The sequence below is a fragment of the Phalangium opilio genome, unplaced genomic scaffold (genome assembly GCF_054372755.1).
Source record: "Phalangium opilio isolate 3A_F unplaced genomic scaffold, DU_Popi_V2 ptg000082l_1, whole genome shotgun sequence".
NCBI classification, from domain to species: Eukaryota; Metazoa; Arthropoda; class Arachnida; order Opiliones; family Phalangiidae; genus Phalangium; species Phalangium opilio.
Genome location: NW_028324189.1, coordinates 10,446,525 through 10,461,832, shown reverse-complemented (window position 1 = coordinate 10,461,832; position 15,308 = coordinate 10,446,525). Strand labels below are relative to the sequence as shown.

The following is a 15,308-nucleotide window of genomic DNA, read 5'->3' as shown; positions in this document are numbered from 1 at the left end:
TAAGTTTAGCTGAGTTTTAGCACCATTGGTTTTTTCTTTCTTGGCGGCGCTTACTTAGAAATTTACGAGTTCTTATGGATAAATAATGACCATAGGGGGTTCCATGGGTGTAGGGGTCTTGTAGTTTTGGGCATCCGGGGTCGTGTAAAATATTTAATACCATTAGGAATGCACTGTATACCAGGCGTGCTTTCTGTGTGCAACAAGATTTGTAGATTGTAGTTAGGTTGGTAAGTAAGTAGGTGATGGGTTGTATTCCAAGTTTTGTTTGATATCCCTGTGATCTTCTGGAAGGGACTTTGGGTTGGATCGAGGGTTGGTTGGAATTCGTCATTCGAGTTATGGTTGGAATTTGGAATCATGTGTGCTTCAGAAAGCGTAAGTTTAGTCTTTAATCGGAAGTATATTAAGCCGGAAGTTGTGAAAGGTTTCGGGGTAAAGACGTGGTTAAAGGGTAGGTTGATTATTTCTTAATGTGAATCTCTCGGTAGATTTAATTGTTGTTAAATTGAATAATCAGTAATATTTTAGGTAAATTATCTAATTTTAAAATTGTGGTAGCTTAATATTTTCTTTGTGGGTAATAATTTTGAGATGAATTTAAGCGTTTAAATTAATTGTTTTTAATTATTTAGTTAATTTCAATAATTTTAACAGCACTTTAATAATAAATTTACCTTATTTTCATAATTTACGTAATTTCTTAGCATTTATAAGAAAGCGTTTCAAGATATCGTAACACCAAATTAGCGCGAGCTAACATCTAGTGGACACAAACACAAAATTCAATATTTAAAAAAAACTTAAAATTATTCATTTGTTTATGGATATTTTACGTATAAAAACCTTCAAAATAGATATATAGGTTTTTCTAAACAATACAAACCATTAAAGCGTTATTTAACAGAGGTCGCTAGTTAATACTAATAGTCAAAATCGATATCTAATTTTCTGGGCAGTTTCTTCTTCGATTTACCTTTGACCTTTTTAGGCTTGGTTTTGAAAATTGGACCCTCATTCCGGTTGACTAGTTTTAATAGCATGGATGACACGCAACTATTGGCCAAAGTCATAAGAGACAATCCTAACCATAGACCGAGTTGTCCTCCTAAATTGCTTAAAATGTCCAAGGCCTAGACATAATTAAATTAATATCATAATGGCTGTTTAAATTATGTTTATTAACTAGTAAATAAAATTTAATTACCGTGTACTTCGGTACACTGCTATGCACCATTTTGTCCAGAGATTCAAAATAGACTCGAAATTTACCTTCAAAGATTGATCTTGGGTTACTCGTATCAATCATCTGTTAAAAACAATAGTGTTATTTACCTTAATTTTGAGTAGTTCCCCCTGGTGGATTGCTTTGCCCTGAGCATTGGTGTGCTGCGTGTGAAACATTTTTACAGGGGCTCGTAGGATTAACATTAGTTGTTTTACCCCTAAATGTAGGCTATCGTGCGAAGTTCCCCTGGTGGATTGCTTTGCCCTGAGCACCGGTGTGCTGCGTGTGAAACATTTTTACATGGGCTCGTAGGATTAACATTAGTTGTTTTACCCCTAAATGTAGGCTATCGTGCAAAGTTACCCTGGTGGATTGCTTTGCCCTGAACACCGGTGTGCCGCGTGTGAAACATTTCTACAGGGGCTCGTATATGGAAGTCATAACTATCACAAAAAGTATTTTAGCCAATTGGGCGAAATTGCGCCTTCTCTGCCCCATGCCCTATTAAAGGATTGAATCATATGTCGATCAGCTGTCATTGTACATAATTGTAAATAGTTTTCTTGTTGACTTTGTAACGTGTAAATATTAATTTAGTGTTTTTTTATTGTACGACATTTAATGCTTTGTTTTAGTTTTTCTTATTTTCGGACCTGTGAACCCACGTTAGAGGGTTCCTCCCTGTTCCAAAAGGGATTTGTAATCAAAAGGGTCAATAAACCATTCATTCATTCATTCGTAGGATTAACATTAGTGGTTTTACCCCTAAATGTAGGCTATCGTGCAAAGCTCCCCTGGTGGATTGCTTTGCCCTGAGCACTGGTGTGTTGTGTGTGAAACATTTTTACAGGGGCTCGTAGGATTAACATTAGTTGTTTTACCCCTAAATGCAGGCTATCGTGCAAACTCGCTTTGTGACTTACCCTAAAACCGTTATTGCGCATTAATGCAGATGACTGGGTCATAGTGTAAATATCTTCCCTATTAAGAAGAGACAATTGTTTAATTACGTATTATAAACAATAAAGGCACACAAACAGGTTCGACATTCGCAATAAAAATTTTGTGATTCCATTAGGAATTAATTATTTTTATAAGATGTTTCTAGAGATTTCGCAATTGCGTAATTTTGCACTTACTTGCAAGGCAATGGGCAAACACATTTTTCTTTATGATCGTTAATATCGTTCAGAACTTTGACAATGCAAGAAGCTTATATGAAATTAAAAATAATTATACTATCTTTAATTTGTTGGGGGTTTAAAAAAACTTTCTAATTTCGCGTATCTACAGGGTGTTTTTGAAAGGTCCATCACAAATTAAGGAGCGTGATTATTGGACCAAACTGAGTGAAACGTATCAAAGAACATGGGGTCTACAACATTTAGTTTCGGAGATATGGCCCCCCAAACATTTGCCCCAAAAACGAAAAAATATCCCAAAATGTGGAGTAAGGGTTATTGCCATTACCCAACTTGTTTCGAAGTCATAGAGAATTTCAATAGCCTTGAATTTGAGAAACACTAATGTAACTTTAGATAGCAGAAGGGTATAAATGGGTAGAAGTACGCGTACGGCGGTAATGTTAAACTAATACCAAGTGTCATAGTGTTTTAACATTTCTCAGCACCCAGTAAAATGGTTGCGATTGAAGGTTGAGTTTGTTCATTACGTTAGTGTTTGATGTGTCACAGAGAAAACGCCATGATACGATCCCAATGTAAATGTATTTTTTATTAGTTCTTCATTCTTAATCTGTAACAAATAACTACTACAAGAATTGTTCAAAGTGTTCACCACCCGCGTTAAGGCAAACTTGAACACGCCTTACAAACGATTCCCTAACACGTTGCAAAATGCCTGGAGTATCGCGAATAGTTTGACAGGCATTAACGATTCGTCGACGAAGCTCTTCCACATCAGGTACTTCACTCTGATAAACTATGTCCTTCAAGTGGCCCCAAAGGTAGAAATCGCACGGGTTAAGGTCGGGTGATCGAGCAGGTCATTCCACGGGTCCACCTCGACCTATCCACCGAAAAGAGAACGTCGCGTTAAGGTGAGCTCGGACAGCGAGACTGAAATGTGGTGGTGCACCGTCATGCATGAACTACATTCTGCGCACCAAACCTAAGGGCACGTCGTCAAGTAATTCCGGTAAAACGTCTTGTAAGAATTGTAGGTACGCCTCACCGTTTAACCTGGGCTGTAGAAAATAAGATCCAATTAAATTGTCACCTACAATACCGCACCACACGTTTAAACTAAATTGTACTTGGTGAGATTTAACGAGCGTTGCGTGAGGGTTTCTTTGGGACCATTGATGCTTATTATGCAGGTTAATAATACCATCTTGCGAAAAATTAGCTTCGTCTGTGACTAACAGACTACGCGGGAAATCAATGGCGTTTATCAATGCGTCGTGGGTAGTCCGCGGAATTCAAACCTTGAACCTTTTGAAAATGGTAAGAATGAAACTGGTGACTTTTGAGGATTTTCCACACGAGCACGTGACCAACGCCTAATCGCTTACTCACCTGGCGGGTACTTGCTTCTGGTTCGTCCTCGAAAATAGTAAGGACTTCGTCTTCTACGGTCTCTGGGACTTCTTGCCCTCTAGGTTGAGGTCCACCATTTTACTGGGTGCTGAGAAATCTTAAAACACTATGACACTTGGCATTAGCTTTACATTACCGCCGTACGCGTACTTCTACCCATTTATACCCTTCTGGTATCTAAAGTTACAGTAGTGTTTCTCAAATTCAAGGCTATTGAAATTGTCTATGACTTCGAAACAAGTTGGGTAATGGCAATAACCCTTACTCCACATTTTGGGATATTTTCTCGTTTTTGGGGCAAATGTTTGGGGGGCCATATCTCCGAAACTAAATGTTGTAGACCCCATGTTCTTTGGTACTTTCCGCTCAGTTTGGTCCCATAAACACGCCCCTTAATTTGTGATGGACTTTTCAGAAACACCCTGTATACCTTCTGTTAGGTTTAGAAAAGTACACCGTTTTTCGTTCCCCAATTTAGGCCAATTAGGATCAGAACAACCGCATCTTTTTATATTAAGTACTTGCGCGCAGTGAACCCAACAACCCTTTCTGTTGTTGTAAGGGTGTGTCTGGTCGCTGTAATTGCGGCATTCATCCGAGTACGGGGCTTTTAGACGGCGGTATTCGACTTGTTTAAGCGACAAGTAATTATCTTGGCTCTCCGTTACGAGAAAACCTTCGTTTTCGGGTGCGGCAACCACTTCCGGGTGACTTAAAACCATTCTGAGGGCTTGAGTTGTTGTAGTTTGCAAGCTTAAAAGGGTGTAGTCTTCGCCATTGATGTCGTATGTAATTTGGAGGCCACTGTTGATGCCCAAACCTCTGGTCACCGGGTTTTTGAGACGCAATTCGTAGCAAGTTCCGAATTCGCTGTTCAGGAATCGAGTAGCTTCGCTGAAATGAAATTATGAACGTATCCAAATTTATCACCAAAAACATTCCTATGTTAAAAGCTATATTTGTTTGAGGGGGACTTGTAACAACCTTTTAACAGAGATCTTTAGTTTTAATCTATGAAATCACGAAGAAAGCTTACAACGAACTTACCCAAATAATTGGCGACACTCTATCCCATTGAAAGAGCATTCCTTTACTATATCATTGTAATTGTAGCCTAAAAAGTACTTTGCCTCTGAATCCAATTGCTCGTAAAACTCTTCGAACTGAATTTGTTCCTTAATATGAGGAGGTTGCTTTTTTTCAACATTAAATAAAGCCAGAGTAATTTTCTACGAGAGTTAGTTGATATTTAACTATCGAATTCCGATGATTAATAATCAGGCTACGATACATACCCCTTTATAATACCCTTTTGGTATCGGAGTTATTTTTTTTTTGCTATTCTCGACACTTTCCACTAGCCTTTTGCGTCTCCTGTTTATATTCTTCATTTCAGTCTTGTTTGCGTGATAGACTGTTAAGGTGTTTGATTTAACCGCGTCCTTCTTGAAAGATTGGTTTAATTTTGAATCTGTGTTGTTTGGTCCAGTTGGAACTATTCCGTTTGGTATGTGTATGGAAACGGGTTTTGGTTTTAGAAGTTTATCTGGCAGTTTTCCGAGGTCGAGTTTGCCGTGACCATGTACTAGAATTTCTCGAGCGGGGATAATTCTTGATTTAGGCATGATTTTGATTGCAAAGTCAGGTTTTAAACTCCGGCCCTGATGATTTTCTCCATCTTTTTGACCGGACAAGGTGAACTCTCTTGATTTAGTCTTGACCCCAGTATCGGGTAATCCAAGTTGCAGCTTCGGTTGTTTGGAATTGGATCCCAATGTTCGCGATTGGATCTTAAACTTCGAAACTTGATCCACGTGACCCTCGGTGAACCCTCCTGTATTATTCTTGGTTGCAGCATTAGGGTTACCTAATACGACTTGTAAATCAGGCTTAATTGAGCTTCCAATTTGACCTCCCAGCATACGCGAGGCAATCTTTTTTGGTTTGGGAATTTGGTCCATGCCACCATGGCCTTCCCCCGTGATCAAATAAGACGCATTTCTTTCGACTTGATCCAAATTGGTTTTATTTGCTGGTAATTGGCTAGGTTGATTAGTAATTATTGTCATTGGAACACCTATTACGTAAATATTAGGGTAATTTAATTGATTTAAATATATTTCAGCCTAATACTTGCCTGTCAAATTGACTACTTCAGGAAGTGCGGTAATATTAGGTCTATGTATGGTTCCATCTGCGCTTGTACGTAATTGTCAATCAATTATTTTATTAGACATTGATTAGGCTAATTACTTACTCATGTATGTTATGATCGGTTGTACTTCGTAACGTGGTACCGCGCATTTCGTGAACTCCAATTCTATCATATCAGACATGATTTTCAATGACTTATTTGGGAGTTTTCCGTAATCGTTTTCGTTCTTATCACATAATCTGGATTTTCTTATTCTAAAATGAAGCTAATTATACCTAAGGTTTGATCAGACTTAAGGTTACAAACCTGTTCAAATTGCAAATGGTTACCGTGGGAAATTGGACAGACTCCGAGGTGTCAATTTCCAAAATTTGAACTGAAGGGTATTTGAGATATTCATTGATAAAGGCGCAACTGTAATAGAAACAGCAAATGAATGTCGCCAATGATACGCATCTTTCGAACCAAACTACGCATATTTTGATTTTTTCTTTTTTGTTGGTAACTCTACCACAATCTTCGGACGGTTTACCATTCCCGGCTTTGACCATCCATGGCTCCATAGTTCAATCGAAATGAAAGAAAAGAAAAAAGAAACACGAAATTTTCAGTTCTACCAGAAGTAAGATGAGACTAGAAGTATCGAGGTAACCAAATTCTTCACTTGGCATTAGTGATTATTCTTGATAACACACCAACGGTTGGCCCTCTGTTAGCGGTTTCTGAATTTTCCCACCAAAACTTGAGACGGCCGAACTAGATTAAAGCACCCGCGTCCGTGTTCCGCGGCTTTAGGTTGAGGGGAAGGGGTAGGAAGTGTTTTTGGAACTCTACCAATTTTATTCTCTCTCTAGTGTAGGCGCTATGGAAGCGGCATAAAATCCTCAAACTTGTTCACTAGTGCCAGGATCTAGTACCAATGCTAGAGCTCTTTACTTCTAGTCTCATCCTACTTCTGGTTCTACGTATGCTACTAAGTAAATTTACTAAAACCGTTTTTTGCTATTGCGAAAGTAATTTTCATAAACAATAATCAAGGACCAATTTCTGTCCGAAGAAATATAGCGTTTCGAAATATTGGAAACTTGTAACTGGACAATGAATTGTTATCGTTATGATGTTGAAATATCCCCACGGTCTTTGGCTATAGTTTAAAGGCATGGAACCATATGTAAGAAAATTATTAGATTGCATGTTACGTTACAATGAAACTTTCCATCTGAAAAAATTATGTATTTCGTTACACGTGCATATAACAATACAGTTAATTTTATAGCAAATCGTCCACCAATTTACGAAGGTTGCGTTTAACGTATATGACAAGTTTAGTCGATATAAGTTTCATATTTTATTAGCATCGACAGTAGGTTTTTCTGTACTACCAAGTTGATTTGACTTCCCCTCTGTATTATATTTGAAGAGAAAAGGCAATGTGCAAAATAAATGCAAAGCTTTATATAATCTTTATTTCGAAAAGATACATGATATCTTAACAACAATTTATTTATTTATTTATTTACAAATCTTATATTGTAAGTAACTTTTTAACACAAATAGCGTTTCGTCCATTTGTATCTGAGATGAGGTTAGTTTTTGGTTAATTGTCTTTAATTTCGCTAGCTGTTCACGTTCAGGCGGGGTAATAGTATCTTTTACCTGAAAAATTAAAAACAGAGTTTTAATTTATTATTTGGTGACGAATATGAAGAAAATTGCGTTATACGTCTTGAATATGTTCTTCAGGAGCGTTATCATTTTCTAGCTTGGCCAGAATAGCTTTCATGACTTTCTGTTTCTCTAATAACCTTTTGTTGGTATTCATTTCGTGAAGGTTGCGACATATCGCGTTGTATATAGCTTGGTGTATCATGTAGATGACATTACGGCAGACTCGGTCCAAATCAACGTAAAATAGGAAAAAGGTTCTAGAAGGGGCAAAATCCGGAGTTTGGGGGATTTCTTTAATCATGATGAAATTTTCCTTCATCATTTTATAAGTGAATTCCTTAGCGTCTTTTGGAGGGATTAGTGACTTTTCTTCGATTTTCTTTTGGTCTAAGTAAGGTTCCATTAGTAGCATACGAAAAATTCTAGCACATTTTGAACCAAATCGATCTTGCACAGCGGCTGCTATATTAGCTTCTGTTAAAACCTTGAAAGCTTGAGCAAAATCAACTACAAACAAGCCACCAGTACGTTCGTCGAATTTCTTTAAAAAACCCGTAGCGTCTCCGATTAGAAGCGTTAGATATGAATCCATGTTCTTCTCAACGTCTTGCAAACTACCATCTTTTTTCATACAATCTATTATTTCGTAACGTGACACTGGGTTGGTTTGAATAGTTTTTGATGGGGTATTAACTTCGGCGCAACGTAATAAGGCACGTACAATTTCTCCAGCTGTAGGGTCGATTCGTTTACTGGCTAACTTAATGACCTCCTGATCACGAAAGAATTGGTGGAAACGTTCAAAGTCTATCATCCAAAAAATGCCCGCATCAGGTTGGGTAGGGTCTAATTTGATTCGTTTATCTTCGGGTGGTTCGTCGTCAGCATTGTCATTTTTGACAGTTTTAATTACATCTAGATTTATTTCAACTTTAATATGAGCTCGATCTTTTGATACTTCAATATTAGGGCATAAACTATCTTCTTCCTCATCTTCTTCCAAGGCTTTAACTGGGGCGGGACATCTTCGTAAAAAATGGGCAGAAACTAGCCTTTGAAATGTCTCGTAAATCTCCTTAGGGGTTACGTCAGATAACCTTTTAACTACCGCCTCAACTGTGGCACTCATTTGCAATCTCCCTGAAGTTAGAATTTCCTCTACTATTATCTCAGCTACTTTTCCATATAGCGTTTTAGCCGCGTAAATGTACTTGGGGTAACGTACTAACAGTAAAACAGTCTCGATACTTATCTGGTATTCGATACAACCATTGTTTCTGTTGACAAACATAGCCAGGTTGTGATGCAATAACACGCAAAGCGCTTTCTTGATTTCTTGTACAGAGCATTTTACATCCCTTTGTATAAATCGTAGAGATCTGGAGCCCGATTTAGCGAGATATTTACCCACTTCTTCAACAACTTCTCCGTAATATTGTTTTAGCAAAATCGAACACAAATTTATTTCGACCGAAGACATAACGAAATTTTAACTGTCAAAAGCTAAGCCTAACGCACGTGCGTAGCGCCGGACAGCCGGTGTAACTATACATCGTCTGCTTATACTATGCACGTATTGATCGTCAAGGCTGAACATTATCAATGAAGACTAGCACTTATTTATTTATTTCGAACCTATGTTTTTAAATAGAATCTAATTTAGACTTATTTTATTTGATTGCAATGAATTTAATTTAGTAAATATTTCGTTTAAATTATGTATTAAATAAAACGCTGTGACTAGATGGCGAAAGGCTCTTGGCAGCCGTCGGCAATCGCAAACCCGTTAGCGTTACGTAACCTCGTTATCCAAACGGCTCCCCTTGAGGTGGCAGCACTGCCTTTAACACTGTGGTGATAATCTCATCCGGAAGAAAAATACATTATCCGTATTATGTCAATCTCCTTTCATGTTTCCGACAAGCGTTTCGGGGTCGCGGGCGTTATACGTGGAAGCCTACCTCTACAGTTCCTAGTCTTCTCAGAACCTTAAATATGGCAGTCTTTATCTTTTCAAGTGCGGTATATTGGTGTTGTCCAAACATCGGATAAAGCTAGGAACCCTTTCATGATCGATAAAGCGGTATATCGAATCCCCTTTTATGTAGAGACAGACGTTGCTGTTAGTGCGGGCCTTGGTATATATTTTTACCGTTACAATATTGAGCCGCGCGCGGTCTGTATACCCAAACATTATGTTCCCTAAGGTTGGATTAGGGCATCCCTCCCTGACGTAAACAATGATTACTATCAATACGGTTTGGAAATATGACTCGCACGACTGAACTCGAGGGAGATATGGGTACAGGAACACTTGATGGTTGTTTGCACTCTCTTTAACCCACTCCCTTAGTAAAAATAACGTTTAAAAGTGTTGTCCGAAAATGACTGACGTCCCACTCGACAATGTAGCACCCACGGCACCATCACCCTCGTCGGTCGAACAGAGTGGACCCCGTACGGTACCCGTCTCGTTCGTCTACTCAAGTATCGCCTTTTTGGTTATGCTTATTGCTCTACAACACCAGTCGTCGGCTATCGAGAGACAAACGGAAAGAGATTTGAGATCCTGGTTGGACGAAAACCAGTTGCGACCGTACCAAAGAGCGCTGCAGTCCTTGGGTTGCCTTAACCTGATTAGTTGCGCCACCCTAGCAGAGTCTCAAACCCCATTACTGTCGGACGTTGCGTCTGAGGAAACGGCGCGATTGGAGAGAGTGCTGGTCAAGTTGAAGAGAAAACTGATACTAAGCCGTTGGTTGAAAGAATATGACTTAACGGACTACCAGGAAAAACTGAGCACTGTTGGGATTACCAATCTTGAAACGTTGGTACAATTCGCGTCGGATAATGTAGGCGCCCTCGCTGGGGTGTTTACCAAGAAGGCTGATTGGCAAAAGGCTCAGGACGCGTTGAAAAGGTCCATTACGGTTGAGGACCAGGAGGGCGTCTATTGGAAGTTTATTTTGCGCGAACGCAAAACGCCATGGACATTTTGCAACATCGTTCTAGTTTCCGCAGTGATAGCCTTTTTAGTCGGTATGGCCTCTACCATGTCCCACCCTTCCTTCCTGTTAGATCATTCCGCCGTCACCAAACTAGGATTCTTCACTTTTATTACTGGAAAGTACCTTTCCCCGCAACATTGCCTCGTAGATTTCAACTGGGAAGATCCTCAAGTGGTTGGCAAGACCGTCTCGTTCGTCATTCGTTTCTTTCAGCGTAATGGTCGCGTTTACCCCATCTCCAATAACGATAACCTCTTGGTGGAGATCACCCAGGGAACCCATAAGATCGCCTGTAGCGTCGAACTAGGCGGGACCGATCCCTCGGACGCCAATAAAGCTAGAGTACAATTCAGCGTTAGAAGATCTGGGGAATACGCTATCAGCGTTCTAGTTGGAAACGCCCATGTCCGCAATAGCCCCTTCGAGAAACGTTTCCTTCCTGGTAACCCTGAACCTCAGAAAACGTCCTTCGTCCATCATTGTTCCACCGTAGTTTGCACCGAATACGTACCTTACCACTTGTTCATAGAACCACGTGACAAGTACGCCAATGTCTGCGCGATCGAACCGAACTTCGACCCGAGCGACGAGTACACCGTGGACATTGTAGAAATCAATAGCGAACGACCCATGACAAAATCTTTCAGATGGGAATGCCACCCACACCTTAGTCGAGTATCCCTGGTTCTTAAATTTGACCAAGAGGGCTGCTACAGAGCCATCGTTTATTATCGCGGGATTATGTTACAAAACGGAGATTTTCATATTATCGTTCTGAACAAGGCGGATGGTGCCCTGGTTCAAAAGAACGTCGCTAAAAAGAGTCACAATATTTGGTACGAAGCCAAACTATTGGGCAAAAACGGAGACTCGAAGCTTCGAAAAGTATTTTGCTACATCTCGCCCAAACAGTTAACTATAAAAGAATACGTCCTGAAATTCATTCCCAAGAGATTGGTCACATTCCGACTGTGTCCGTCAACGAAGTTCCAGTTTAAAAACACCAACAATCAATTCGGCGAAGCCATTCTAGTCATCGACGACGGTTGCCAAACTCCAGTCGAACTCTTAACGGCCGACCGTAACGTCATCGTGGCAACTTTCGCCCAGTTCCTACTCAAAAATATTGGCGGCTCCGAAACCTTCAAGGACAAGAGAGACTTTTTCTACCACGAAATTCGCAAAATGCACCAGAAACATTTTCACGACAAATTGCCCGTTAAAATAACGAGAGAAAAGCTACTAGAGTCATCCATGAAGGCCGTGAAGGGTTTCAATACGGCCGATTGGTGCCGTAACTTCGAGATATCTTTCGTTGGCGAACAAGGCTTAGACTGGGGAGGTTTGAGGCGAGAATGGTTCGAACTTCTCTGCGTCCAACTCTTTAGCTCCGAGTTTAAGCTCTTCCAGAGATTTAAAAACGATAAACAAGGACTGGTGCATCCAAACCCTAAACGACCTTCGCATCTCAAGCTAAAACACTACGAATTCGCGGGCAAGATAGTCGGAAAATGCTTATACGAGTCGGCCCTCGGTAGCACGTACCGCCAACTAGTCAAGGCTAGACTATCGCGTTCGTTTTTGGCCCAACTTATCGGACTCCGAGTCCATTACAAGTATTTCGAACAGGATGACCCCGATTTATACGTCTCAAAGATTAAGTACATTCTCGAAAACGATGTCGAAGTCATGGATCTCTATTTCACGGAGGAAGAATACGGCGAAGGAGGACAATTACTTCGAGTTGTAGATCTGATTCCAAATGGCTCCAACGTACAAGTCACTAACGCGAACAAGCACCGGTATTTGGACGCTCTCGCGCAGTACCGTCTAGCTAATTCCATCAAGGACGAAGTGGACTACTTTTTGAAAGGACTTAACGAACTAATCCCGGACAGTCTACTTTGCATCTTCGACGAGAACGAGTTGGAACTCTTAATGTGCGGTACTGGTCAGTACAGTATCGCCGACTTTAAAGCCAACCACGCGGTTAGCGGGGCCTCGTACGAGTTCCGTAAGATCCTGGACTGGTTCTGGACAGCCGTCTCCAACTTTACCGAAGAAGAAATGGCCCGTTTACTCCAGTTTACCACCGGATGTTCCCAATTACCTCCAGGGGGCTTCGGGGAATTGAATCCCCGTTTTCACATAACTTCCGCGCCGACCTTTGGTAACTTACCAACAGCGCACACCTGTTTCAACCAATTATGCCTTCCCGATTACGATTCTTACGAGCAGTTTGATAGGGCCTTTCGATTAGCCATTAACGAGGGTTCAGAAGGATTTGGAATGGTGTAGTTTAATATATAGTACTTGAAAAGCCCGAATTAATTAAGGTTAATCAGTGTAGCGATAATTGTGGTGAGCTTTTGACATAATTTTAATTCAACGACTCAATATAGTTTATCACTTGGTTACTTATAGTAGTACTTAGGGTATTTTGATGTACAAATGAAGAATCACGTCGTGATTTATTCAGTAAAAAGATATTTGAGCTTCGTTTAAAAAAAAATATTTACAAATAATTAACATAGATTAAATTTATTACATCTTTTTGCGGGAATTTTAGGGACTAGCTTAAAGTGAAGTTGCCAATTTAACTATAAAATCTTAAAAAGTTATTTCAAGGTTTGAAGGGTTTAAAAATAACATTATTGTATAAATAAACGCGTAGATATTTGAGCTAAAGTTTTGACAACAAGAAAATGTGCCATTTAGTCTAGCTAATTATCTCTAAATATTAATAATATATTTTTATTTTATTAATTTTTTTCTTTCACCATTTGAGATTTCGTTCACGATATTTTACAATTTAAATATTTACACCTTACGTATTATTAATTTAAGCACCTGTCTTTCATAGTCTATTAATTTCTACACCTAATAATTTTAAACCTAAATACACTTTTCAAGCAAGCAAACGACTAATACCAAGAACTCATTCGTGTCACTAAGAATATGTTAAATGCCTCTTTGTACCATCCTCTCGATATAAAACTTATAGAGTGTAAAGATGTAGGAGCGTCAATAAGTCACGAGGACGATGTTTGAATTAGACTCTTTTTGGTACATCCATATTCTTAGGTGCACGAATTAGTTCTTGGTTATAATTTGAGAATTGAACTAACATAGTCGCTATAAATTTAGATGAAATTTTCTACATATGGTAGCTAGGGCCTATTGGGGCAGTGTTACAAACTTAGATATAAACTTTTGCTATCAGAAAAAAAAGAATAATAAAACGCCCAATTTAGGAAAATTAGTACCAAAATACTATAGGTCCTTTAGGTAATAAAATAAATGCAAAGCAAATCTAGTCTATTTCATATTTTTTCGTACAAAAAATTCTTCTACGTCGATGTAGACGAATAAGCTCTGTAAAACTTTTTAGGGTTCGTTTTAAATTAGCAATGGGTGCTATTCGACAAAAATCATGCCTTGGTGTATAGTGCCTTGGTCTATTTTAGCTGCAGAAACATTTTAAGTTTAAATATAGCTGTCGTATTTACAACAAAAAAACCAATTTGAAGCATTTTGCCAAAGATTAAGTATTTCAAAAAAAAAAAAAAGAAAAGAAAAATCAAACAGAGTAAATAGAGCCAAAGTTAAGATCTAACGATCCTCTTCACTTTGTGCACATTGAACTTATAGATAGTGTGCATGCAAGTGTTGCCAGATTACTGGCAACCCTTTGAAGCGCATGCGGTTAAAGTTAATACAAGGGGGATGAAATTTATCTAGCCCCTATAATGCATGCACATTGTCTATAAGTGTATATTATAATTTAAAATAAATATATTGCACAATTCCGATTTTTCGTCCCATTTTTGGTCGATCGGGTTTTTACTTTTTAATATTTAAAAAAATAAAATAAAATAAACTTTAAACTTTATTAATTAATAATTAATTATCTCCATCGGGTATTTTTCGATATTACAAATATTTAAAATTTCAATTAGTACTTAATGATAAATTTTATTGTAAAAAAAAATAAATAAATAAATATGATTATTGATTCATTCAAAAAACATAATTACAAAAACTTATTTTTAATTATATTTATTATTAAACGGATATCCGTTGGTTAATGTTAATATATCCATTAAAAGCCATCCAAAAATATACTTTTAACACAACGTCGTGAGTTAGTTTACCCCATATATCCGTTACGCTTGCTAAGTCACTATATCATCCCTTTTCTTAAAAAAGATTTGTGTAAATTAGATCTGTGGCCAACATTTTCTAGCCTAAAATGAACGTCTCAAGACAAGCAGTGCGCACCAGACCATGCCGTTTTTAAGTCGTTTTTATATTAAAGAGAGGTTAAAACTGCGAATTTATTTTACCCTAAGCTGGTTGGTTGTCAAAGGTTCCTGGTGTCAGCGGTGATGCACTGGCCAGTAGCTCCCTCCACGTGTAGTGAATTCGGGCTATGACTGGCGTTGCCTCTTGGTTGGCGAGAGGGTGCAGGGTGGGTCTGTTGTTTTCTCTGAATCTCTGCGAAGTTTTCAGACTAGGTGGACTGATTTGACCATTTACACGAGGAGACGAAGGTACTTGGTACTGTACTTCGTCTGCCAAGCACCCTGGCCTCCTGGTGTAAATAGTGTCAATTCTCCTAGTCAGGAAGCTATGTTTATTACAGGCCTGAGACGGCTGGCTTTTCAATGACACTACACCTTCCCTTTGTC

At 38.9% G+C, this 15,308-nt stretch overlaps 3 protein-coding genes across 3 annotated transcripts; 1 reads left to right on the top strand and 2 right to left on the bottom strand.

Annotated features, from left to right (window-relative positions):
- Window positions 1–833: 833 nt before the first annotated feature.
- LOC149651562 (uncharacterized) lies at window positions 834–6,504 on the bottom strand. Its single transcript, XM_089846955.1, has 10 exons — window positions 6,248–6,504; window positions 6,044–6,195; window positions 5,924–5,980; window positions 5,082–5,863; window positions 4,834–5,015; window positions 4,217–4,680; window positions 2,368–2,440; window positions 2,152–2,209; window positions 1,208–1,309; window positions 834–1,133 (listed from the first exon to the last, which is right to left on the bottom strand). Exons 1-10 carry the CDS (start codon window positions 6,502–6,504, stop codon window positions 924–926), a joined length of 2,337 nt encoding a protein of 778 aa, XP_089703081.1. The 3' UTR covers window positions 834–923.
- Window positions 6,505–7,383: 879 nt separating this feature from the next.
- LOC149651561 (DNA-directed RNA polymerase III subunit RPC3-like) lies at window positions 7,384–9,294 on the bottom strand. The gene is made up of 2 exons (XM_089848551.1): window positions 7,665–9,294; window positions 7,384–7,597 (listed from the first exon to the last, which is right to left on the bottom strand). Exons 1-2 carry the CDS (start codon window positions 9,087–9,089, stop codon window positions 7,454–7,456), a joined length of 1,569 nt encoding a protein of 522 aa, XP_089704677.1. The 5' UTR covers window positions 9,090–9,294; the 3' UTR covers window positions 7,384–7,453.
- Window positions 9,295–9,500: 206 nt separating this feature from the next.
- On the top strand, window positions 9,501–14,659 carry LOC149651560 (apoptosis-resistant E3 ubiquitin protein ligase 1). The gene has a single exon (XM_089848548.1). It carries the CDS (start codon window positions 9,994–9,996, stop codon window positions 12,913–12,915), a length of 2,922 nt encoding a protein of 973 aa, XP_089704674.1. The 5' UTR covers window positions 9,501–9,993; the 3' UTR covers window positions 12,916–14,659.
- Window positions 14,660–15,308: the final 649 nt, after the last annotated feature.